We start from the raw sequence: 26,461 nt of genomic DNA on the forward strand, positions 1-26,461 counted from the left end.
GTGTTTTTTCGTACACATTCCGTCCGTGTTTCCTGTTGGTGAAAAAAAGTCTCAGTTGTTCAAGTTGTTTCACAGCTAAGATACATTACAGGGAAGGATTTATTTGACATTGTTTTTTTCTGTAACTTGTAGACGTTTATGGGCTCTTTCTGCTATGCCTTGATCGGCCTCCGTAGAATTTCTAGCCGGTTACGTGAAGGGTTGCTTGTAGCCGTAAAAATAGCGTCCAGCCGAAAATCAGGCTAGCCGAAAATCCGGCCCGAATTTCGTGCCAATTTCAGCCTGGTAACTTGTGTGTAGTGTTGGTACAATTGCCTTTAGTCAGATTCACTTTACCGTAACTCATTTAAACTCAGTGTAAAACGTCTGGCGACAGGACTTACATTTGCAAGGAAAACAATAGATGGCGCTGTTTAAAATTTATGGTCATGCACGGTACGTGCCGTTCGTGTCTGTGTTGCCGTTCGCGTAATTTTTTTCTTAGGAAGGTTGGTGGTAATTATCTTACATGGGCGTGGTTAACTGGAAGCTAGATCAATGTAGTTGCACTTAGAAACTTAAGTGTTCAGGTAAATGTCGGGTTGTACTTTTGTTTTATAAAAACATCCTCGAATTCCCCACCAAGAAAAAAAATTAGCCTGCTGCATATAGAGTCGAACCGTCATTTGTTGGTTCTAAGTAGGCCTAGGCCTACAACGCTCTTCTAATGCTAAACAGAGCTAGCATGCAAGTCAGCCAGAAAAGCAATTTTGTTGTGTCTTATACATGTACTTAAAGGTTTGTGTACCCCATTTATGATAATTACCCTTCTGAGGGAAAAAAATTATGCGCACAGACGGGGGAACCAGTCTTTGAAGGCCATGTCTAACTCGATGGGCTTCCAGAGCTACGGCTAGGGCTATTGTCTGCGCGTCTCCATGCATTTCCAATGGAGTGAAGACCTAGACGTAGCCCTAGACAATAGATTCGAATGCAGCCTTACCACCCCTGGACACCAAAATAGGCGTGCCATGCGTCCTCCAGATTTCGCACCTTGTGATTGTCCAACACTTTGCAAACTCTTGGAGGAGCGCTATTGTGAAGTGCCTGTATTCTTTTCACATGTACTCATGTGCAACAAATTTAAGGAACATAATTGTCTCAGTGGGTCGAAAAGGGGTGGTTTTAGACGGTTGTAATTTTGGATGGTTTGGTTACGGTTGCTTAGTCAAACCTTTTTGTAAAAACTATTAATAATTACTCAGAACAATATCTGTGAGATGTAAAATGTTATCATAAATCGATATTTATTTATACTTGTTAAATATTAATGCACATGTCATTCAAACATCCACCAAGCGTCCAGCTAAAACTCGGACAAAAAGCATTAAGCAAGGTTAAATAAATTCATCAATAAAAAAAATTGCCATCTACTTACCAGTTTTTCCATTATTGACGAGTTTCACATCTTTTGGTATACATCTGAGCTCAAAATTCATAAATGTACTGTGGTGCAGTAAGCCCTTTGTACTTGCGATATTTTACCAAAGTATTCTTCAGTACACAACTGGCTACAATCAAGATACCTATGTTCCTAACATTTCAAGACAAATCGTAGATACTATAAAAACTCCCCTCTGAAATACACAAGCCATCGAAATGCAAAATGTCCATTTACAAGTCTGCAACATCTACGAGGCCACATTTTACAAATAATAAAATATTATTTATGACAAAACCTTGAATTTGGGTCCGTGGGACCTTTTGTTTTCAACTCTGACAATGGAACACTTGCAACCTCATCCTTTTCCAACCCACTCCAACACGTCTTGTGAAGAAAACCTTTGGAGCAAAGTTTCAAAGTTTTCGGGGCTGGCCTTTACACCTGGTTGTTGACTGGCTGTTGAGTCTACATCAGCTGAACCACTGTGAAGAAAAAAGAAGGACAGATCTTACTACCCCCGATGGCCAGGCCAATAATAATTTCTAGTGACCTTTCTATTAAGTTTGAACAGTCTAGTGATAGGTAACTGACCCTTTGAGACGGGCTTAACATTTCATTTTTCCTCACAGGGTGACTTTTTTCATTTCGGGGACGACATCACAGCAAAATATCTTGCTCATGAACACAAACACCCTACTGGGTCTTTCTTACCAAGTATCAACTTAGATTAAAAACTACCTGCCAATAAGACCTAGTCCTAAACCAACTGGACCAAGATGGGCAACCTGACGCAGTGAAAAGCCCAGGTCTTAGAGTAAAGAGGAGGTAGAGTGAACTCCGCCCCTAAGTAGATATGCCACAGATTAGCCATCCTGATTAAGGCAATGGGTAATGACTCGCCTCATTGTCAGCCCAGGATACTTCCGTATCACTGGCATCAAAGTCCACATCTTCTCCACTCTCTTCAAGTGCTTCCATATCGTCATCTTGGCCACGGTCGATACTGTCCGTTACTTTCTCAACCTTCTGAATGCCATCCAGGACTTTCTTGTTTGTTGGATCCATCCTAAAAAAACCCCCAGACAACTGACCTGAAGATTAACTAATAACAACCCTGCGAAGTGTGTAACACTTCCTAGCTAAAGCTTTTGAAATTTTAAAACAATTTCTAGCAGGCAGGGCCTTAATTAAATTGACGCCACTGTGGGATTCAAATTAGTAAGACCAAAAAAGCTTGAAGTCCTTAACCCTAACAGTCCTAAGCCCTCCAACTAGTGAAGGACTGAGGTCTGGTTAGGGTTAAGGGATTCCAACATCCATGAATTTTCAAAGTAACTTGAAACTTGGCATGGAAAGTGTAGCTGTGAGTGCAATGATGAAGGAAGGTCCAGGAAGCTTCTCACCCCAGGGCAATGCTGTACTGGTCCAATGCCTCTTGTAGCTCATTATTTGCTGATAGGAACTCCCCCAGCATTTGATGCAGCTTGCACGTGCTCTGATGGTGCAGCTGACGACGTAATCTAAATTTTAAAAAAAGAAAAAGAAAGAAAAAGATTGTTTTTAAGACAACACTTTTTTCGCGCAGAACGGACTTTGTACATGACAGCCAACAACAAATTGTTGCATGGATTCTGCCACTCTTTTCTGCCGACACCTCTCTTCCTATTTAGGTCATATATATTTGGCTACCACTGGCTGGACGTCAGTACAAAACAGGAATAAATCACAAAACGCTGAAAAAATCTGATGCGGCTACCCAAACATGCAACGGGCATGTGAATGGGCATGAAGAAAAAAAAACCCTGAAAATAATTTGTGATGAAATTTATCACGGGAAGACTACTGGGAGCGTGGAGCATGAAGCCCTTACGGCGTGGGGTCTGGGGCCTGCTTAAGGCCATGGGAACATTTTGGATTCTAGATGCTCTGTGGTGCAATCTGAGGTGAGTCATGGGCCCTTTGCCTCCAATTCATTGAAGCAAAATCTTCTCAATAGTAAAGATATTTCTCATTTTTTAAATTACTCTTAATTTTTTGATTAATTGGACTCGTAAAACCTGAAATGGCTGTTTGAATGTGAGGATGTTGATTTGACATCCTCTTCTTTCTTTTTGCAGCTAGGCATTCCAGTGCTTTCTGCCAAGCCCTCTTCCTGTCACGGAAGTGTTTGCGGCGTTTATCGTACTTAGCTGCATGCTGTATCAATGCTTTATCTCCGGGAGTACCGTACCTGATACAAATATAATACCACTTGCATCATGCTTCTCCAGGATTGTAAAGCTTGTAAAGGCAGTCGCCCATTACGTGCTCATCTTCCGTTTTAGCCAGTAACAATTTGACCAATTCCACTTGTTTTTTTACTGATTTGTCAATCTCTTTCGAATCGGCAGCTCCACGCTCAACGAACTTCTTTCCTTCCGCCATGATTTCCATTTTTCCCTGACTGCATGTGAACGTGTATACGTACGTACAGACGTACTTGTACCAATTTCCAAAAGCCAGTTTGCACATGGCCATGCAGCAGCGCTGCCATGAATTTACGTCTCTCTGAAACAAGGACCCATTGGGAGAAATGTGCATGCGTACGTATGATAATTACGAGAATGACCGGTCATGTGAGAGAGGGAATTAACCAATAACAGGTAAGAGTCTGACTTTTACGGGAGTCGGATTTTCATGTGACACCGGGCATTCACACAATCGCAAAGTAGCTTTAAGGTGAAGCGCAAGCGACTGCACTTGTCACCGGTTCCCTCCTTTGGCTACGTAAAGAGAATTTAGGTTTGTGGGAATCAGTGAAATTCGTTCCTTGTTTCCAACATACATGTACATTGTACATTTCAAAGGGTATTGCTTATACTGTCCCGAAGCAACGTGTAAATCGAATTGTTTCAATGTACAAATTTCACTGGAAATTAGGGAAATTTTAAGAGCTGCGTTAGTCAACCAACATTTACCCCCTTACAACTTACCCCCAAAATTTAATTCCATTTTTACACTGAACTCGAAGACCACAAATTTGAAGGGAAAATAACAGAATTCCGGTTAAACCAGAAAGATTGCCATGCCTGACGTAAGGAATACAACTACTAAAACCTGCATGAAAATAGGTGCTTACATTTAATGTAATGGGAAAAATTAATCTTAAGCAATAAGGAAATCTTAAGCAATAAGGAACAGTCACACATCCAACTGTCTCACATTTCACAAGTAACAATTTAAAAAAAAATCTTGCTTTTTGGGGGGAGAGGGGGGTGAGGGGATAAAGCTCTGGTTTAGGAATGGTCATGCAAAGATGAATGTCTAAAGTTTAATCACTAATTTCAAAATTATACAAACTCAGCATTTAGTCAAGACTATCACAACACCATAAGACCTGTCACAGCTAACAGGGTGAACAGTGACAAAGGAATACTGTCATTGTAGTCTATCTGAAATGCTTGCGATTTGAACTCAAGACTGGAGGTCTTGTGTTGAGTTTGTGAGGTCTTGTAATGGTCATGACAGGTGTGGACTGCAACGCTGCTCAGTGTTGGTTTCTACCCATTCTGGAGGTTAGCATTTGTCCGATACTCACAGCTCTATAGCCGCTGTGTACTGTTGCTCTTCCCCAAGAACCTCTGCCAGGAGGTAGACAGCATCCAGGTAGGTAGGCTCCTGAGCTAGAGCTTTCTCTAACATTGTCTTGGCCTGCACACATAAACACCATCCAGAAATTTCTTCTTTCTCGATCATTCCATGTAAACCTCAAGCATTTTCGCTTTTCATCAGGATAGAATTTCCAACCAACCTAACAGAAAGACAAACTGACAAAACTTGCCCTGGACCGAGCTAGAAACTGCCGTCTTGAAACAAGATCTGACTATAGTGTGATCCGCTCACACTGAATGGCACAAATAGTGGTATACTGTTTCAACAAAATGACAGATTTCCTCTGCTATTGACGACTGAAAAACTGTTGGCAATTCCCAGCAGCCCGGCTTTTTGTTCCGAGTAGTCTTTTGTTGCAAGGCCCAGCCCCTTTGTCCGATTTCGGGCACCCCGGCTATGCGTAAAAACCTAAGGTCTCCGGTACCAGGTACCCCGGTGCAAAGTGGTTATGGCTGGTTCATACTTCAGGTGAATGTGAAAGCGACGCCAATTCCACATCACCAGACGTTTGCAGTGAAAATCGTTGCAGTTGGAAAGTGTTCACCATTTGTGAATTCGCAGAGTGGGCATTTGATCCGATGTTGCAAAACAGAATTTGGGCTCGCTGTTGCACAAATATGGACTTGCACTCAGTTGTTTACCTTCTCCACTGTGAGGCTGTCTTTGGCCAGGACAGAAGCAAACAGCGTCAGGGACCGTGCACTGTTACCCAGCACCTTACAAGCATTGGAGGCTGTGGTGAGGGCTTCTCTGATCTTCCTGGCCTTGATGTAGCATTCTACAAGACCTGGGAGGAAAGACTGAAGTAATGTCAGTTTTAGGCCTTTTAAAACCTACAAAACATAACGATCGAAATATGTATGCAGCGTTCGCAAGATGACAAGACATGGGAAGGAAACCAGCTGTGAAAGTCTCTTTTTATCAGTGCTAAACTGCAACAATGTTCACTTATTTCAACAATGAATTCAGAGTTTACTGTGGTAATCACCATAATTTTCTTAAAAAAACAGGAAGAATTTTGAAATTGCCTGTCTAAAATAAGTACAGGACGTATATTTTTTAAGATGTCTGTTTGTTATGTCAGCACAAGGAACTAAGTCCTGGCCAGCTATGAAATCTGTTAGGACTCCCTAACCTACAGAATCTTTTAAACTGGTTGCAATGATTTCAAAGGATAGGTTGGAAATAACATTAAGGTTAATAAAAATTAAGAACAGGCTATTCAACAGAAATAAGAAGACCGAGACTTGAGAAATTCAAAGATTGTGACTGCCATCTTTGAAATTACAAAGAATCCTATGATGCCATTTTTAATGCAATTTTCCCTCAGTATTATAGTTAGTCCGAAAGAACTATTTCACAGGCTGCTCCATATCACGCTTAATTAACCCCTTCGTACTGGGAGCCGTCCACAGCCACGGCTTTGTGTGACAATTAGTGCATACCACACATACATTCTATCCATCATGCACCTGTGGTTTCAATGTGGGCCTGCTGCTGGACAGAGCTTTGCATGCTGGGCATACCACAGCCCAGCAGTCACGGTCAAAAGTATCCCGGCGTGAAGGGGCACGGTCAAAAGAATCCCGGCGTGAAGGGGCACGGTCAAAAGAATCCCGGCGTGAAGGGGTTAACTTTGTAACTTACTTACTGATATCAATTGGATTTCAAAGACTCAAAAGTGTAATTCTGGAAAATCCTCGAGCATTATGGATGCTATAGGACATCAACTTACATAAAAAGGAACATTTCACTGTAAAATGATCAGAGAATACGGGAACAGTGATGGCTTACCTTGGTGAGCTTCATATCTATAGGGAGCCATCCGTACTGCTTCTCGGAAGTGTAACAGAGCTTCTTGCGTCTTGCTCATGTCCTTCAAGACACAACCCTTCAGAAGAAGAGCTTGCACATTCCGTGGATCAATCTGATAGGCCTGTCCGTAGTAAGAGATGAAATGAGGAAAATGACACAAGTTCACGATGTTTAGCCAGGAGTTTGACATGGTTGTCCAATCAGTGTTAATGTCGAAACTGGGGCTGGGAATATTCAACCGATTATCGAATATCTGAATATTATTTTCCAAATTTGAATATTCGAATGCAAAATTCACGAAAACAGAGAATTTTCCTTTGTTTTAATTGAGAAAAATTGCACTGTGGAGGCTGTTTCAAGCAGATGCAAATGAAAAGAGACAGAAATTTTACAACAATTCGAAAAGTAACTTATTCATTAAAAAATTTAAATGGAATAGAAATTTTTGACAGGGCAAGACGTATTGTTTGTCTTTTAAATCTTGCTACATTGTAGCTGGAGATGCTCCTAGATGTGAGAAGCTATCATAGTGATCATAATGTACAATTGTGTGCATTATTGCAACTGATTTTGTTTATGGTTTGTTCATCAGCAATCTGTCAGTCGGTACGTCCATCGAATTGAAGGTCGAATATTCGAATGGTGAATTATTTGAATTGACTCAGCCCTAGTCGAGACCCCTTCACACAAGACACCACAAGACCATCACAAAACCAACACAAAAGCCCTCCAGTCTGAATTTAAGGCAAAAGCATCGAATGAACTGTTACCTTATACCGTTACTTGTGACTCGCCTCGTGAGTGATCTTGCATTGGGTCTCGTGAATGATATTGATTACAACACTGGTCCTAGATAACTTCATTGCAAAGCAGGGAACCCAAGTTGTTTTGGAGTAAATTCAAAATAGAACCAGCAAGGGGTATACACGATCTTCTGAGTGATCTTCAAGTGCCATTTCTTAGGGATGCGGCATCGTACATGTTGGCAGCATTAAAGCTGCACATCATCCTCAGCAATGCAGCACGTCAGGGTTTTATGCCTTCTGATAAACACCCTTTGAACAACGTCAATGAGCAACTTCTGAGATTATCAGCACTTAGCCCGACAGTGGAGCACAGCTAGGGTATTACAGATCTCTCAGCTCATTATCACAATGAAATCTAATTTTTGAAACTTTAACCACTTCATGCCGGGGCATTTTTCAATGTCGATGATGCTGAGCCGGCATGAATGTATTTTTTTCCCTTTTTCAAAATTCTTCAAAACTTCATCATTTCATTTAACGGTCATTCATAGCCGCACCAAGTAATCTTTAGGCACTACTCTAAGTTGACAGGTGACCTTCATTGACGCCCGAGTATTTCAGCCAGGCCTGCAGCCTTGTAAACAGAGCCCAGATTGTGCAGTGTTATGTAACTTTCTTTTGTTCGCGAACCTGGCTCAGTGCACTGCTGACCTCTTTTCAATAGGGGCCAGATTAACGTGCAGCGGTGCTGTGTGGCTAATCGCTGCGGTGGTGGGGCGCTTTTGTCCCCGGTGGTAATCCGCTCGCTCTCAATGCCCCAAACCCTGGTATACAGTTTCAAAACAAGGCTGGATTATTACCACTTTTGAGAATGAAAAATGTCGATGATTCCCAGCAGCCTGGTCTTTCGTTCGGAGTACAGTCTTTTGTTACAGGGCCCTGTTTCTTTGTCTGAGTTCGGAGACCCTGGCCACGCATATAAACCATAGGTCTCCGATTCCAGAGTCCCCGGCAGGAAGTGGTTAAAACTAAGAAATAAAATCAACATGAGGGGGTAGTCGGTGGTGAAATTGTGCACAAGTAATGGGTGCGCCGAGCGCTGTGAAGCTCTGTAAAGCAGGTGTACCTTCTGGGCAAAGTAGACAGCCCTGCTGGCCCTGGATGGTATGTTGGAGTAGTAGTAGCCCATGGCAATCCAGGGTTCCGCTCTTTGCTCGGTTACCGCCATCAGTTTGGACGCAAGGCTGAGCAGGGAAAGAAGGGAGTGCTTTTGAATTGAAATTGGTCACAAATTTTGAATCATTCTAAAAGTAAACTGGCATGAATCTGTAAAGAACTTTATTTTATTGCTGGTACATTTACTCTGTGGTTCTCAAAATGAAAAGTTAACCTTGCTTTCAATTCGAGATGACACAAGAGAACAATCTATTGAATTTCAACAATCTATTGGATTTCAATTTAAAAATTATTACAAAACTGTACCTCTTGAGACTTTTCGCAATTAACGGTTCAATGGCAATGTACTGTTAAATTTTTGGTCACTACTTCCTGACCTCATGAGTTCCTCCTTTTGCTTTTCATGTGCGAGTAAGTAAGCGTAGATGTCCATTCCTCTTAGACACAACATATCCAAACTGTGAACCTAAAATACATTGGGAAATACATGCACAAAACTGCATTACTCACTGAAGAAAGAGACAGTGACAAGATATGATCTGGTTTTCAACCAATACAAAAAAAAATCGGTAGATTGCAAGAGCTGATACAAGTACATGTATCTTTGACAAACAATGGCAAGTCATGTGCAATCTTTATTGGTATTCAGAACAGTGAAAAATAGCTAACTTTTGTTTGTGATAAAACCGAAAATGGACAGGGCTAGAGAATATTTTCAAGGAAAAGTGAACCTCATGGAATATTTATTCTTTATGTTAAAGATAATCTTGTTCACATCGATTTGACTTCTTACCCGTTTGTATACCAGTGCAGCATTTGCCAGGTCCCCTGCCAGGAAGTGGTTCTCAGCTAGACAGCACAGCACGATGCTGTTCTCTCGTAAAACACTCTGGAAAAATGAGCAGTGGTTAAAGAAAGGGATTAAAAAAAAGCACACAATTTGTCGAAGGTGGTTTTGCTTTAATAAGCAGTCGCCTGGATGTTTAACATTGACGCATTTTCTTTTGTGTCAGATTGTGGGACATGACCACATACAATGAAGCGTAAAAGAGACTCGCCGGAAAAATGATTTTACATTTTCATGCGACGATGTCAAGAGACAATGTGCGATGCAAAATGCATCGGAGTAGCTTTCGATTCATCAGCCCTTACAGGTAAAAATCACAGTCCCAGGTGTGACTACGAGAGCATACTTAAATGTTTATACAAAGCAATGATTTCCCTAGGACTGATACAAGGAATGGCTGTGCTAATTCCAGTGCCCCCTGCATGGAGAACACACCAGTATTTAAAACTTGGCCAATGCGTACGTGTGGTATCTTGTGCTTCACCAATGGCATTTGTGACTGGATCCCACAAAACAAGTCTCCAGTTCATTTTCTTGGTAATTCTGTTTTAGATTGCATAAGAAAGAGAAAACGGAGTTCTTTGACCTAGATGTGTCACCCATTTTGGAATCCTGATGGAAGTGGACAATACATGGGGAAAAACATTGAGGGTTTTCATTATGACACAGTTCAAGATTCTCTGGAAGGATTTTAATTCTAAGTAGGCTCAGGTCACTTCTGACTCGTTTGATTGACTAGAGGGTGATCCAGGCCATTATTCAGGAATTTGGAGATCTTTCAGTCCATGTCACTAAGCTGAAATACTGGTATTTACTGCGTGGTAAAAGAGAATCTCCAATTGGAACTGGTTTTTCTGGTGATCGGACTTACCCCAGACTCTAGGCTCTTGAAAGTACTGACAGCCTTGGCATAATCTTTGCTGGCATTGTAGGCGTGCCCTTTCAGCCAAAACGTCAACCTAGGAGAGAAACCAAATCACTCTAGCTACCGACCAGATTTTCGAACTATCAAGGTGAACTGTAAAACAAAGACCTCACTATTATCTTGAGTTTTGGCAAGAGTCTGATATACATGTACTTTCATTTGGAAGGCAAGATGACTCTAAATTCCAGGGGTCATCCGTGCCCTCAACTGCTACATACAAGACATAGTTAAAAAGTTCTTCAGGTTACGGTTTACAGCAGCAGATGAAATTCCACACAGTCTTGCAAGTACTGATGTCTAGCGTGAGGATTTACAGAAGAAATCAAGCTTGGAAAACCACACGTAGATGAGCTCAGAGTGCTGGGGCTTTTGGTTATGCAAAGGAATCTAAGCATTTGTACAAAAAAAGTGCACTGCAAATGTTTAAATATTTACACAAGGACTCAGACTAGAGTTCAAGTCATGAGTTCATGAATAACTAGGTCATTTGTATGTCTGGACGACTGTACTCCTTTACATTAAACGTGGTCAGCCAACACTGCCTTGGTACGACAGCTTCATTCCTCGTGTCTCATTTCATATTTCAGTTTAATTGGGGACACGGAAAAAGAATGGACTACAATGCTACGCTGCTCCAAAGACTTTTCCCAAAGACCGAACACCCACTTAACTCAGCTTTCCCAATTCAGCCTATTTGACAGCACAAGCTTCTGTAACCTAAGAGGTTTTGGGTCCTTTGTGTAAGTTATACAAAATGATTCAGGTAAGATCATGATTGATTTACTGCTCACCACTCCAAGTTGTTGGTGTTTGGTAGACTGTTGATTGTCAGCGCGGCAACCTCTGTTCCCTTGACCCCTAGTGACAGAAGGCCCAGGACAGCTTCAAGGGCCAGAGGACACTGCCTGCAAAGAATGAGTGACACTGAATTGTTGATTACGTAATGATGGGGATTCCCCTGGAAAACTGCAGGAATCATATCTGAGGGATATTTGCTTTAACCACTTCGGGCCGGGGCATTTTTCAACGTTGAGGATGCTGGGCCGGCATGACTATCATTTTTTCCGTTTTCAAAATCCTTCAACAATTCATCATTCCATTTAACAGTCGTTTATAGCCGCACGGAGTAATCTTCAGGCACTACTCTAAGTTGACAGGTAAACTTCATTGACGCCCGAATATTTCAGCTAGGCCTGCAGCCTTGTAAACTGAGCCCAGATTGTGCGGTGTTATACAACTGTCTTTTGTTCACGAACCTGGCTCAGTGCACTGCTGACCTCTTTTCAATAGGGGCCAGATTAGCATGCAGCGGTGCTGTGTGGCTCATCGCTGCGGTGGTGGAGAGCTTTTGTCCCCGGTGGTAATCCTCTTGCTCTAAATACCCCAAACCCTGGTATACGGTTTCAAAATAACGCTGGATTATCACCACTTTTGAGAGTGAAAAATGCCGGTCATGCCCAGCAGCCTGGTCTTTTGTTCGGAGTACGGTCTTTTGTTACAGGGCCCTGTTTCCTTTGTCCGAGTTCGGAGACCCCGGCCACACATATAAACCATACGGCTCCGATTTCGGAGTCCCCGGCTGGTAGTGGTTAACCTTCCTGATTACCCCACATCGTAATACTCTACAGTGCACTGTTAGTGACACTTTCTCTGTGCTTAAACAAAATTTGGAATGCAAGCGTTACTGTCATGAATCTATCAAAATACTACAAACTAGGCATGAGAATTGATGAAGCAGAGGTTATTAGCTTGAAACCTCCCTCACTCCTACATAATACCATCGACAGGGACTAAATGATACATCCATTATAATCCATACAGGTGTTAACCAGTAACTAGGATTTAAATCCATTACTACTGTCATACCACATTCCGCACATCGGTGACACTTCTGAGTTGAATACTTCTTCACAAGGTGTGGTTGCTTGCCAAAATGCAAACCGCCCTCAAGTTGGCAAATACAGGCATGAGTGCGGTGCCTCCAACAAACTGTCTTAGTCTCTCCCCAGCATGTTTGATTACTTCATCTGCGCTTACTCATGCAAGCAAGTCTTTGACTGCTTGTATGCAACTACCAACACCAACTTGGGCCTGACGCGAGTAACCGGAGCCGGTTAACGGAGAAAGTTTCCCATAATACAGTTCAAAAACATGGTGGCTTTTCAGGCAAACCACGTGATCTGAGTTTACAACACCGTATACAGTTCTGAAAAATCGTTGCATGTTGAGGCAAAGTGGGTTAAGTAAAAAAAAAAGCCAGAAATGTGTGCAAGGCTGATTGTTGTTTTCGACAGTCCACATTTTAGAAAATCTCTGCATGTCCTCAAGACCCGGTTGAGGGCACGTGGAATGACTAGGGATCATTTTTAATTGTCACATGTCGTACATACCTGTCTAAACCCGTGACAATACAACAGGTAGGCATTAGAAGTAAATGAATGCAATAATAGTCAAAGTGATTGGGATCTATCTTTCTCAATCCTGTGTATTATCCTTCAAAATCTGACAGATTTCAAAGGAATCAAGACGGTGATGCTTCAGGTTGATAAAATCTAAAACCAATGTTTGAAGAGAGAAAAAAAGGCCGATCCATACTTGAGGACTTCTTTGAAGCATGTGACTGCCGGTCGCTCGTTGCCGATTCGCTGATACAGCTTGGCCAATGCCATGTTGACCTTTGGCTTTCTCTGCTTGGCTGGAATGCTCTCCAACTAAAATCAAAAAACAAATCAATAAGCATGCTTCTTGGGGTTTTCTGTCAGCATGTCATACATGTACCTGTATATGCTTGGAAGTGAATAACGGGACATCCGAGTTGCTAGCAAAATAAAGTTGTAAAAAACAAGGTGCCCAAAATGGCCTACGGGGGTGTCCAACAGACCCTCAGGCACCCCCTGGCTAAAACAGTGCGTGCCCTGCCTGCGGTATAGGAGCTGAGTAAATGTATATGATCTTTGATTTCAAGTCACATATATTTGGACTTGTCATTTTGCCTGATCAACAGCACGATTCAAGTTTTCCTCGAAGCAAACTCCTCAAACTGTTGCAGTCAAAAAGCAGAAGTTGAAGAATAAATTTCAATGAAACTAACAGCATCCAACAGATAGAAAACCATGGCCTTTTCCACCCAAGAGGGTCATGAAAACTACCCAAGGATGGATACTGTTTCATTCAGCTTCTGTGCTACCCAAAAGTATGACTAAACATGAAGTTGGTGCAAGGAGTAAGCGATAAACATTTCTATTTCCCTTAAGTACCAGACCAGTGAGTGAGGCTCCCCTGCTCATAACTATGCATGAGGTGTGATGATTTAGGAGACAGGATTCCAGACCCACCACTGCTATGGCCTCCCTGTAGTTCTTCTGGTGGTAGTTGCACTCGTAGATTCTGTAGCGGACATTCAGCTCGGAGGGCAGGCCGTCATTTGAGGTGGCTGGAGGTGGTGGCTGGGAGGCCTTGGCCTTGCTCTTGTTTAGGACTTTCTTGACTTGCAGGGCTTTCCTGTAGATCACCTTTAAAATATAAACAATAAACTTAGGAGATATAGCCACCTTGTCAGCTTGTGGATTTAAAAAAAAGAAAAAGATTTTCTTATTTTGAACTTACACCCTACATTTTGTTTCTGATTTGTTCTGCTGGCTCTAGTTTACAGCCCTTTTAAGGTTTTCTCACTGTATCCACCTTGAGCAGATGCACCCTTCATCAGTTGAAAAGTGCCATATTGGTCAGGAGTGTTCGTTTTGCTGGTAGCCACCTGACTGTAATGCATGCATTTCAGGGTGCGTTTGAGCGAACTACTCGCGTTAACACGAGTATACTCCTGGGTGCTCGAACGGCTGGAGTATGACCCGAGGGTCAGCAGGAGTATTAGAGGGGGAGTATACTCCTGTACCCGAGTGTAATGCGCACGCATCCTACTCGTGTTAACAGGAGTAACGGCGCAAACGCACCCTCATAGTCTTGTGTCACCCAGTGAAGTGTAGTTCTGACCAAAGGAGCCTCTGTTACTAGGAAAATTGCGCCCTCTCTTGGTCCAGCTCAGGGCTCATAATGCCACATCAAAGACCACAACTATGACGCTAGCAAGCTTCTCAGGTACTCTTATGGGCTTCAAACTGAATCTAACAACATTGCTGGCATTGAATTTCAGGGAGCAGGGTAATGTTTTATGGTATGTGAAAATATTCACTGTTCCAAAGAAGACGTTAACAAAAGAAAGCTGCCAACTTCAAAATGGAGGCAATTCACAACACAACGCGCTGCCAAGCATTTGCCTCACCTAGATATCACCTGCGCTTCTTTACTAAGTTTGGCATCATGCCAATACAAATACAATTGAAAATGGAAGCCCAGTAAACACACTCCATATTATTCAGATTTAACTTAAATTATTCAGGTCCAAAAAGAGTTCCGTATGGACACTGCTTGACACCTTGTGTACAACTCCTATAAGACTGGTCTGAAAAATTCTTAGTGTTTTTTACGTGAATACCTCAATATTTTCCCTGCTAAAATTGGCTTTTTAGGTCATTTTACTGCTTTTAAATGGCAAACAGGTAACTGGAGGGAACAATTAGTGGTGTGCGTACATGGACTTCTTTCCACAGGTCCCCCCCCCAAACTGTCAGGGCCCTTCAACGGGAAAGCTGTATGGGACTGATGGCTTTTCCAGAGGTGATCTGTGAACCTGGCCTATCCTACATGTGGGTATCCTTATAATAAAGCAATGTGCTTGTGCATGAATTCCTGTCGCTAACAAAAGTTTCAATCCACTCTACCTCTGCACTTTTATACTCTTGCATCTCAAACAGTGCGTCGGCATAGTAGACTTGCAGCTGGTACTTTTCGGGGCCCGTAAGCAGCTCAGAATTCTGCTCACTTGCTGTTTTCACGAGGCTTGCCTGTTTTAGACAAATCAAGTACATGTATTATACCAAAGTCGGTTTGATTTACCACCATTACTTTGCCAAAAATAGAACATTTTTTGCTACCCCTAGAAATACGGGTTCATCGCACTCTGCCCTCTGAAACTTTTTCAGAGAGTGGTATGTGTGACAAACGTCACTTGGCATGTTTGGAGAATTGAGCGTGACAAACCCCGCAATTCTAGGGTAGGTATGGAATAAATCACATTACACCTGGAAAGAAGATATCCAAGGAATGCTGTTACATGTACGTAGGCTTAGCTAACTTTCCCTGGCATGCCTGGTTAGGATGATTAGCTTCCTTAAAATTTTGCAGCAGTCTTTACATACATTAACCCTAACCCAGCTGAACACGACAAGATCCAACAGGTGTAAATACCTGTTGGATCCTGTTGGATTGAGCAGTAGATGTGATTGGCATATTCTGGTTGGATCTTGTAGAACTCAGCAGGGTTTTCAAAAATGCTGGAATGACTCTGCTGTTGTATTGAACAGTATCGGAACATTTTCAAGTGTTGGACCTTGTTGGATTGAGTAGTATTCATACTTTTTGTTGTTGGATATTGTTGGACAAAACATGGTGCTTAAAGCATGCTTGGAGCAGGGTTAGGGTTAAAAGATAAGAAATGGGCAAAGTTGAAAAACAAAAATCCTACTTTCAACTGTGGGTATGGATATAAGTAGAACTGTGGGGCTCTTAGTTAGGGCTGTGCCAAATATCCAAATATTCGATCGATTATCAAATATTTGAATATTATTTTCAGAATTTGAATATTCCAATGCAAAATTTATGAAAGGGAGAATTTTCTTTTGTTTTCAATAAGAAAAATTGAACTATGGAGGCTTGTTTCAAGCAGATTCAAATGAAAAGCAACATAAATTTTACAACAATTCAAAAAGTAACTTATTCATTAAAGAATTTAAAAGCAATAGAAATTTTCACCAGGAGTAGAAGTACTGTTTGTTTCTAAATTTTGCTGAATGCAATTGTGTCAGAACTTTGCCAAAGACTTTTTGGATAGTGCCAGGGCTCATCAAAGCTTTTACAGATATTCGAGCATGACCTTTTTCAGACTCTTCAAACGAACATGCCCAACAATTTGCACATTCTGAGATGACTTCCGCCATTCTTGCTCCGAGTAACAAAAGAAAGTCCTCTGCAAAAAGCTAATATAACACGAACATATGCACGATATCTTGCTGTATGTGTATGCGCATGCGTACACCAGAATCTGGTTACCATGCAAAATCACACATGCTCAATTCACCGCGCTGGTCTCGGATACACGCACGCGCATGTACACGTTTACATGTATACGAATTCAAGAATACGCTGAAAGAAACAATTTAACGTTACGTTCCGGGATAATCTTCTTCATTTTGTGGTCTGTGGCAATGTGTCGAATTTCTTAACCCACCAAATGTGGAGATATAAGGACGGATTGGAGTTAGTTACAAAATTTTTTGCCCGATTTTGCACCATTTATACCCTGGACTCCCTCCGTAACGTAGTGCGGTCAGGCAGGCCACCTGGGCTAGAGCCTAGGCCTAGGCTACACTAGAGTTGCATATACTATAGTACATGTCATGCATGTTGACCATGGCAGGTGCAGGCCGAAACAATCCTCCCGAAAAATTCACTCACCAAAATCGCCACATTCGAAAACAATCCCTCCTCATGAAGCATTCTCACCTGGTCGATAATACCCATTTTCTACTATTTTGAAACTAATCACCTTAAATGTGGATATTCACGAACAAAATTTGAGAAATAACTTCAGCTACTTTGCCGCTCGGAAAATCAAATGCTGATTAAAAGTTTGACCTTTGACACAGAATAGCCTCGTACTCCAGGCTACATTGGGGCGGCATACAAACTATGTACAAACATTGCAAATGCGAGAGTCGTGATACACCACGAGGCTCAGACTACTACGCATTTGGTGCCGGTGCCCTTCACGGCAAACCGGTCGACCAACATTTAATCGCTCATTGTTTGGGGTTAGGCCAAATGATGACCTAAAATAAAGGTTTCAGGAATCTAGTAAGTACACTTTTGATAAACTGTGTTGTTTACCAGAACATGGAGGAAGGAAATTGTGGAATTTCTGAGAAGACTGCTAATGCCAGTGTTTATAACACTGGTCATGCTGGTTAATGTTATATAGGTCTAGCGCCCCCTATTAAAGAATTTATAAACGCAACCAACTACAAGTACAAGCATGGTGTAATATTTTTACTCCAATTTGTCGAAAGTTTTGTATGGCCCAAATAAAAATGCCCTATTTTCTCTTGCTTTTTTATCACATGAGTGCGAGTGGAATGCAGAATAATGTAGTGTGTCTATGCTGTGTTAGTCTGTTGTTTAAAGGCCGAGTGGTACTGGTACATACATACAGTAACATAGGCTTATACTTTTTATATGGGACACAGACGCACTTAATATTCTGTGTTTCATGAGCACCAGCAAAGATCTAATAGGGCCGCGTTGTGGCGCAAGATGGAGAACTCGGCCAAAAAGGTGTTGTCACCATGGGTGCCATTCGAGTGAACGTTAATGCATACATAGGCACAGGTACATGTACATGTATAGTGCGTACATGCTTGTCATGGCGTCAGTGCCTGGTGTGTTTAATGTGATAACAACATTTTATGCGTATTCACGGTGAAATAATACACATGTACATCTTGTGCCGCTGTGCGCGCTATACAATCTTTGAAGCCCGAGCATGATAACGAATTTATCTTCAAGCAAACTTGACGTGCAGTAAAGATGTAATCAAAGCCTATGGGCACAAACGCACCACTTTTGAATTGACAGTAAATTTTGCAGTTGTGCAGTTTGCTTTGTGCATAAAAATTGTGCATTTCATGGAGTTTGAACAATGCATTAAGAGGGCTTTGACATGGATCGTGCGACACAGTTATACATGTATGTCACATTGTTTGTCGCCACGGATTGACCAATCAGCATTGAGCATGCAAGTTTGCTTGACGATAAAGGAGGTAAATCAGACAGCAAGAGTTCCGTATCTGGTCACCACTCACTCGTTTCCACACAACTTGTTCTACCTCAACGTGTATTGGAAGTTGTATTCTCACTCGAAATCCAGTCCATTCTTGAGATAAAACTGACTCGTCTGAGGAGAAGTTGTTTTTAGGTCATATTTAATTACATGTAATAAGGTCAACTATTTGAAAAATAAGAAGTGACTTGCAACAATAATTCACTAGTAACAGCTGTTATTTTTTGGGCCGGAAAGAGCACTGACAGTTAATAGGTCACCGTAAGGAATAATTACTGGTATTCGTATATGGACCTCTTCCCTTTTGGGCCTATTGTACTATTATACTGTTAATATGAGAGATTCACAATAGTGCGCCACCAAGAGTTTGCATCACATTGGTCAATCATAACGCGCGAAATTTGTCAAACCTTTCCAAACGCGCAATGTGTCGACAAATTCCGCGCATTGTGATTGGCCAACGCGTTGCAAACTCTTGGTGGCGCACTATTGTGAAAAGGCTGTATTGTCCTGTAATTGTACTGTTTTGTAGTTGAATTTCACAATGTTGTCCCTCTTCAGATTGAACAGAAGTTGCATCCGTTGAAGTGAAAATGGTGAAGTTTGAAGACTTGATGAGTCCGATGACCTTTAACCTCATCATGAGTATGGGGGCCGGTGTCTTGCTCGGCTGGTTGCTGAAAGGCAAATATGGCCGGCAAGTCATGCTGCAGGACCAACAGGCAGCTGAGACAGCAGCGTCGGGTGATAATGTAAGGAAGGACAGTCTGGATCCAGAGGGGCGATGCAATGCCCTACCCCTATCTTCTGTCTCATGGCCCGCCCTGCCCCACACCTCTAAGCTTGGTCAAAACATGGGAAGAGTTGTTCCTCTCTGATTTGGCCAGCATTTGAAAATGGGGTGTCCACATTTGCCTTAAAATAACAGAGCGTCAGCCACTACTCTACAGAGAAAGGGAAAATAAGGAGCCAGTGGCTGCTAGAAATTAAAGTTAGGCTCCAGGTAGATTTTTGTACATACTGTACCCAATTTGTCAAAATACACAAGTTACCTGTACAAAATCTGACAAAACACATAGAAACATTATTCTGTCAATTATCCGCAGGACAGACAGGCTTTGGATTTTGTGCTTGTGGACTAAATAAAAAATGGCAACCAATTATATGAAAAAAAAAGCTGAAAGAAAAGACAATCCACATCCACATTTGTTCTTTACTCTTGACCATTTCGTACCTGGGACCAGACTGGACCAAGGGAAGCTTGAAACCTTTTGGTTTCAAATAACATTTGGGACTGAAACAAGTTTGCTGCACTGTAATTGTGGTGTGCATAGACTGCTAGTGCATCTAATGAATATGCGAAATGTCTCAGCTCCCCAAACACACTCTATGCAGCGCGTGACCACCACAAACCAGCACCTGTACGTGCGTGTTATACCTACATGCAAGCTACACGTACTTTGCAGTTTAACGTGGGCTCATGCTGTGTACGTAGTAAGACGGTGGAAAAAACGCATGATCAGAGACACATCACTCGGTGCACGGAGAAGAATACTGGGCTGCGATCGTTTTTGAAATATGACTGACAACTTGGGCGACTAACAGGCACAAATCATGATTGCCATTGGCGATAAGAATTAAACAATTTGGTCGCATATCATCATTTTTTAGGTTCAAATGCAACCGTTTTGGTCAGAGATGTTCAGACACCCCTTATTAATCTCTAGCTAAAAACTGTGGTAGTGATGCAGAATGACAAATACAGTTGTTAGGCTGCGTCAGATGTTTTTGCCAGTGCCGCAAATAAACACAACCTCCCCAGAATCCGCTAGCTGCAGTCACTTGTTGTAGATGTACATGAAACTGCCGGCCGCTTTCAAGACTTTCCAATCCAGCCTCAGTCACAGTGCTGTTACAATACCAGGTCTGATTCTCGAAATTCTGAAGAAAGGACCCCTACACCCTCGTAAAATGGAGGGGGCAAGAAAACTTACAGCCAGTGTCCACAACCCCTTCACTGCCGAGCTGTTTTGCAATTATTTCAACTAAATGAGCTAGGTCATTAGTTCCAAAAAGCAAAGTCATTCAGGAACAAAGCATACGTGCAAGTCCATACAGGGCCGTAGTAATAGGGCAGACTTCTCACACGTGTCCGAATGACCGTGGACGCGCCTCATTTTGGGCATGCACTGTTGGAATATCAGACTGACTCATTCTCGTTGAATTACTGCACCTTTTCTTGTTACTGTTACAGTTTGTGAGGATGTGTGGTATCCATCTTCCTTTTTTGTTAACATGCAGTTGTCGTGGTTTTTTTGCCCGTTTTTTCCAAACTCATTTTTAATCAATTATTGTCTGTCTGTTATTTATTTACTCTGATGAAGGTTAGCGTCATGGGGGAGACGGGTGAATATAAATTGGTTCTGGTTGTCAGGACGGATTTGAAAATGGGTAAAGGAAAAGTTGCTGCACAGGTGAGTGCCAACTGAGTCACAATGAATGGCTCACTCTATACTCAATCATATTTGTAACTTGCCTGTTTAAACAATGTGTGAGTTATCTATGTTACAGGTAACTTATATCAATGATTGTTGATACTTTTCAAACAGTTTTCCAGATTCAGCATATCCGGAAATGAAACGAGTCATATAGTCAGAACTGAGACTGACTAAAACTTGGAAACTCCAAAGCCTCATCTTTCCAGAAAATATCCTATAGACCACTCTCATTTTGCCTACAACTTGTAGGGGTGACCAGAGTTTGCCGAAATATTGCCTTTTGGTTAGTTATCCATGTTACCTCACAAATTCATTCAAAATGGACATCTGCCCCATTCATTTTGAATAGGGTTATATTTTCAATTAGCATGTTAGAGTAGGTGATAATTATCTGGTGTTCTGATAGCTGGGTGAGATTTTTAACACCAAGAGATTCATAGTTTGAATTTTGTACAGATGGCCAGCCATAGTTTTAGCAGTTACTTTTAGGAAAAACATAACTGTGATGTGAAAAGAACAGACTCGATTGAGAATTCCTCTTCTGCTGATCTGAAATTCATACTTTCATCGCTGTGTGTTCCCAATTTACATAAAAATACTTTGCATCATGCTGGTGATGATGCATTTTCTCTGTCCATTTGCTGTCGAGAAGTTTGATTTTTAATTTGTTTCTTTTATTTGCCATTAGTGCAGCCATGCTGCCGTGTCTTGCTACAAGCAGGCAGCGAGGCGCCAACCCGATATGCTGAAGGAGTGGGAGAACTATGGACAGCCTAAAGTGGTAGTCAAGGCACCAGATGAGGAAGTATTGTAAGCCTCCTTTTGCAAAACGGTTACGCCGTTTAAGTATCAACTGCTTTGTTTCTTTTTATTTTTATGATTTAAATTGCTTGCCTTATTGTTCGCCATCCACAGGATTATCCTCATCCAATGCTCATGTTTACTTTTCAGGATTGAACTTGCCTTGAAAGCCCGCAGTTTAGGCCTGACCACAGCAGTCATACAAGACGCAGGCAGGACACAAATTGCCCCAGGATCTAGGACAGTACTAGGAGTTGGACCAGGTAGGAACAAAACCAGCAAGGGCATTCAGAATCTTCCCACTAAGGCAGAGTTGGCATTTTTGCCTTATTCTTGAAGAAAATACATTAAATACACAGTCAACAAACTTTCATAGAAATCGTTGTTTGTTGGATGTTCAGTACTACTGATGTTGTAAGATTACAACTTAAGCTATGATCCTGACCACATGACATATGTATGAAAGATTCTGACTTAGTTGGTAGAACACCGATGTAATCCAGATGTACATGTAATCCACTTGTCAAGTTTTTTCCAACTGACGTAGAATATCGACAGTTTGTATGACCTTTTGGTGGTAGTTTCTCTGATTTCTTGAATGAATCAGGAAGTGAACCCGGCAGATCTGGACTGCTGTTCCAGTGTTCCATCCACACAGCCCAACTTTGGCAAAATCTGTGGTCGCCACAAAATGTGACGAGTTGAGCTGCAGTGTAAATAGACAAAATGACAGTTATTGTCCTCGTTTTATTCTGCCCCCAGGACCGGCCTCGTTAGTAGACGAAGTGACAGGGGAATTGAAACTTTATTGATGTTTGCCGTACACAACCCAGCTGTAACAGTGGTTGCAATGGAAATTGTCTTCCTAATGAGTAGGTGTCAAAGATCAGCTCTGCATCGGGAACATGGCACCAGCGGGCACTAGTGAACATTCAGACCGAAGCCTGCTGACTGCAGGAATGATGGTCCTCGATCTGAAGTCCTCAGACACGTTACTCTGAAATTCCGGTGGCATAACCCACAACATAGAGGACCAGTCCCGTTTAATAGTGCTTCCCAGATGGTTGTGATTTGCTGTCATCATTTGAACACTAAAAGACCTGTGCTTCATGTGGATCAGCCCATGTACATGTACTCTGATTAACTTGGAGTGAAGCTGTTGCATAACTTGTACTCATTTTTTTCACTCATTTCTAAAACCATTTACATTAAAACAGATGAATTAAAAGTTCCTTTCCTAAACACATTTACCATTCTTTACATTGAGTCCAGTTACAGCCTGCATGCTACTCCATACACTCAAGAGGTTTGGGAGTGTTCAAGTGTTAAGAGCATAAAACACTATCAAGGAAATAACAGGTGAAAAAATGACAACCTATTGGCCCCCCTGCAGTGTCCCAGCAGTGCAAGTAGACGAGGAACTGAGAGTGGCAAATTGCAGTGGGACAGAGAGTTGAAAAGGAAGCTTGGGACGCCGACAGAGGCAAAGTCAAAATACAAATGGGTTTAAATGAAATTTAAACTTTTAGTTTCAAATTTAGTGGGGCGACAGAGCAGATAAACTTGGGGTTTGGAAGATATAATTTCTAAAAGATATCGTGAGCAAAATGGAAATATACTTAATGTAGAACTTTATATGGTAACCAAATACATTTTTCACGACATGAAAGCCTTTGTGCCAATTATGCTAATAAACAAAAATCAGTGATGCCTGCGTCTGTTTCAAGGGGTTATATATTTTTCAAATGTTTCCAACTTTTTAAAAATTAAATTAGAAATGATGCATTTTTTTTATTTCCCAGGAAAAATGAACAGACACAAACAAGCACTTTAAAGGTCTGTTTTGTTTGTTTTTTTTTCTTTATTTGTTAATTTCAGGTAGAAAAGTATTCAATTACTCTTCAAAAAGCCAACTTATTTCCACTTCAAAACAACGTCTTGCTTTAAAACTAGTATGCAAAGGGCAGACGTGGCTTGCATCAACAAAAACTCTCACATTTGAAGCATGCTGCACAAATTACCTGAACATGGTCTTTTGGGAAATTACAAAGCACGATGAGGCAATTTTCCAGATCAGAAAAAGGAGGGTGCAAGTGTAAAAGGTTGATTTGGACAACAGATGAATGTCTAGATGAATCTTGTGACCATGGTCACGCCCTCACTGATCATTTACAGTGGCCCTCATCAATGGCGGTAAGCACAGTGATGACTATTGTACTGAGCTCTGTGACAGCTGCTCTGAGCAAAATCAACCACGTTGCTTTCTGCCATAAAAGGAGTCCATGCAGAATGTCCTGCAAAACTTTGTGAAAGTTTTCTATACTTCCGTTCTAACTGAGAACAGAGTGTGACGTCTCGAAGTAACTGAGGTACATCTGTAAAACCCACAAATCTGCAGCAGCGTGTTACCTACGGTTTCTTTGACATCAACCACCACCAACTGCGATCATCACACTTTGATCAGATCTCATTCAAACTATTTCCAGCAAACCAATTTTTCCTTTTTTCTCGCTCACAGAAACAAATGAAGGTCACAAACTGTTTTCCAGTTTTCATTTCTTTCCTCCAGCTGTGCTTCGGACTTCAAACTCAAACTGGACGCAACTTTATTGATTTGCAATTTAACAGTGAAATAACTTTGGGACCAATTAATCTTTGTTTAAATTTTAATCCCTTGTTTTAAAGGTCTAAGTATATAACACCACAGTGAACGTAGTGAACCATTACTTTGGAAAAATAAATACAAAATATAATAGACATGATAGAGCATGAAATTCTAGAGTAACTGATCTTTTGAGTGCTGATACGATTTCCTGTTTTCTTTCCAGCAACTTTTATTCAGGATATCAAATGTGCATGTATACTGCTACACTGCCAAGGGTGGTGCTCGTGCATGGAAAATAATGTGTGTATCAAGCTCTACGCAGCCAAAGAGGAAGATAGTCTTTCAAAGCGGTGATTTTGAAAATAGATTTATGCCAACAATGGAATGAAGTTATCCAGCATCAGTCACTACGTGGCAGAGAAGTGTTTATACTAAGTGCTATTTACCACAATCTGTATGCTAGGAAACAGGGACTTCTTATATTGCTCATATCAGCTACACTGTAATCACAGCTATATTTGCTTTCATTGTCAAACATTAAAGCCTCACCAACGGGCTCAAGGCAACGGATATGGCTGCTGAACAGATACATAAGCTGGAAACTCGAAGGGATACAATGGGTGAGGGCGCCAGGCTAGTTACCTGCTTCATACAGGCACTAAGGTCCTGTCTGAATCTCTCTGCTATGGCTTGACATTTTACAACACTCTATGTAACTGGCTGTGGTCACCAGCATAGACTCCTGTACAATATTAAGCCACAGTCAAACAATTTGGACGCGGCCTAAGCACGGAAAATATTCGAATAGTTGAAGGTTACCAGCTCAAATGCCGTGCATTGTACACTACTCGCGACTTTTGCCCTGCTGATATTTTTCTCCACACATCAATTTGCTAAGCAGTATTTACTGTTGAAGGTAAGTTCAAGCAATGGCCATTTGTCAACCACTCGTTGACTTTCCCTGGTAACCTGTGTACAAAATGTATTCAGGGTACCACGCAAAATCGCCAAGTGGTAATCAATAATCGTCACTGAAATTTGCCTTAAAGCTGCCCTATAACACTGGGCCAACTTGGGTCCACATCACACATTTCATGACGTTGCAAGTTATGGCCCCTTTGCAGGAACAATGGATGGCAACCTGTGACCACTCACACGAGCTCCATAGCTTTTGCAAATTGGGAAGTAGAGCACACACAACAAATTTTCATCTGAAAACTCACAAACCAGATGCATGACGCGAGTGCTGGCCTATGGGTACACAGTGGCAATTTGGTTGAAGTGTTTGGCCGCATCTCTCTTCATCACTGTTGAGGAGGTATTGTGCGGGGAGTCCACGAGTGGTGGAAATCAGAAATCCCAATAAAAATGCCAAGAATAGTAAGGATGAACCCTCTGTGGTTCATGCACAAAGCCAATAGGGGGGCAAACAATGTCCACAATTTACTTCAAGGCTCGGTAACCGAAGTGAAACTGCAATGCCTGTGCTCGTAGTAGATCGTAGGTTTAAATTACACCCAGGTAAGCCTATTGAGCATTCTAAAATGGCCTCAGAAAACAGCAAGCTTACATACCAAAAAAAAGTTGGTGAAATAAAAATCCTCAATTAATATATCCCACAAAAAGACACGGGTGTTTGCAGCCTTCAAAACAAAAAAATATTGAGTAAATTAAATCGTTCATAGGTACTGGCTCGCATGAACTAATGCTCTATTTGATAGAAGTTCAATGCACATGATCCACGGGCCGAGCAGGCCCCAGCCGTCAAAGTTTCAACGTGGCCAGGAAGTCTCTCTTGCCCTTCAGCACCTCAAGGATTTCCTTGGAACTCTCGTGGTAGCTCTTCTCGATGCGCTTCCAGACAGTGCTCTCGGCTCTGGCTAAAGAGGTCTCTTGGTTCTGCATCCGTGACAGAGAAAGGAGAAATCTGCATCTTATGAGCAAGAACATATTGAACATCACGTACACATGGGGGTCTGTTCAAGCCACAGCAGAACCATTTGGGTGAAGATCAATTTTTTTT

General features: G+C 41.7%; 3 protein-coding genes across 4 annotated transcripts in view; 1 reads left to right on the forward strand and 2 right to left on the reverse strand.

The window, feature by feature from the left end:
- Positions 1-1,255: 1,255 nt before the first annotated feature.
- On the reverse strand, positions 1,256-17,355 carry anapc7 (anaphase promoting complex subunit 7). Its single transcript, XM_087140670.1, has 15 exons — positions 17,154-17,355; positions 15,362-15,484; positions 13,919-14,095; positions 13,179-13,294; positions 11,375-11,488; positions 10,530-10,617; positions 9,605-9,700; positions 9,189-9,277; positions 8,762-8,879; positions 6,869-7,010; positions 5,716-5,861; positions 5,001-5,113; positions 2,827-2,943; positions 2,324-2,489; positions 1,256-1,905 (listed from the first exon to the last, which is right to left on the reverse strand). Exons 1-15 carry the CDS (start codon positions 17,217-17,219, stop codon positions 1,894-1,896), a joined length of 1,683 nt encoding a protein of 560 aa, XP_086996796.1. The 5' UTR covers positions 17,220-17,355; the 3' UTR covers positions 1,256-1,893.
- A 48-nt stretch (positions 17,356-17,403) lies between these two features.
- Positions 17,404-24,597, forward strand: ptrh2 (peptidyl-tRNA hydrolase 2). The gene is made up of 6 exons (XM_022229923.2): positions 17,404-17,552; positions 19,096-19,286; positions 20,919-21,008; positions 21,721-21,842; positions 21,984-22,096; positions 22,596-24,597. Exons 2-6 carry the CDS (start codon positions 19,128-19,130, stop codon positions 22,643-22,645), a joined length of 534 nt encoding a protein of 177 aa, XP_022085615.1. The 5' UTR covers positions 17,404-17,552; positions 19,096-19,127; the 3' UTR covers positions 22,646-24,597.
- naa25 (N-alpha-acetyltransferase 25, NatB auxiliary subunit) overlaps positions 23,663-26,461 on the reverse strand; it is a 45,012-nt gene continuing 42,213 nt past the window's right edge. For both annotated transcript variants that reach the window (XM_022229918.2, XM_022229917.2), the window contains exon 24: positions 23,663-26,337. In XM_022229918.2, coding sequence (XP_022085610.2) covers positions 26,203-26,337 — 135 coding nt within the window. In that variant the 3' untranslated portion in view covers positions 23,663-26,202. The remainder of the gene's footprint in view (positions 26,338-26,461) is intronic.

The sequence above is a fragment of the Acanthaster planci genome, linkage group LG09, assembly GCF_054643075.1.
Source record: "Acanthaster planci isolate LZ-2023a linkage group LG09, COTS_SCS, whole genome shotgun sequence".
Taxonomy (NCBI): domain Eukaryota; kingdom Metazoa; phylum Echinodermata; class Asteroidea; order Valvatida; family Acanthasteridae; genus Acanthaster; species Acanthaster planci.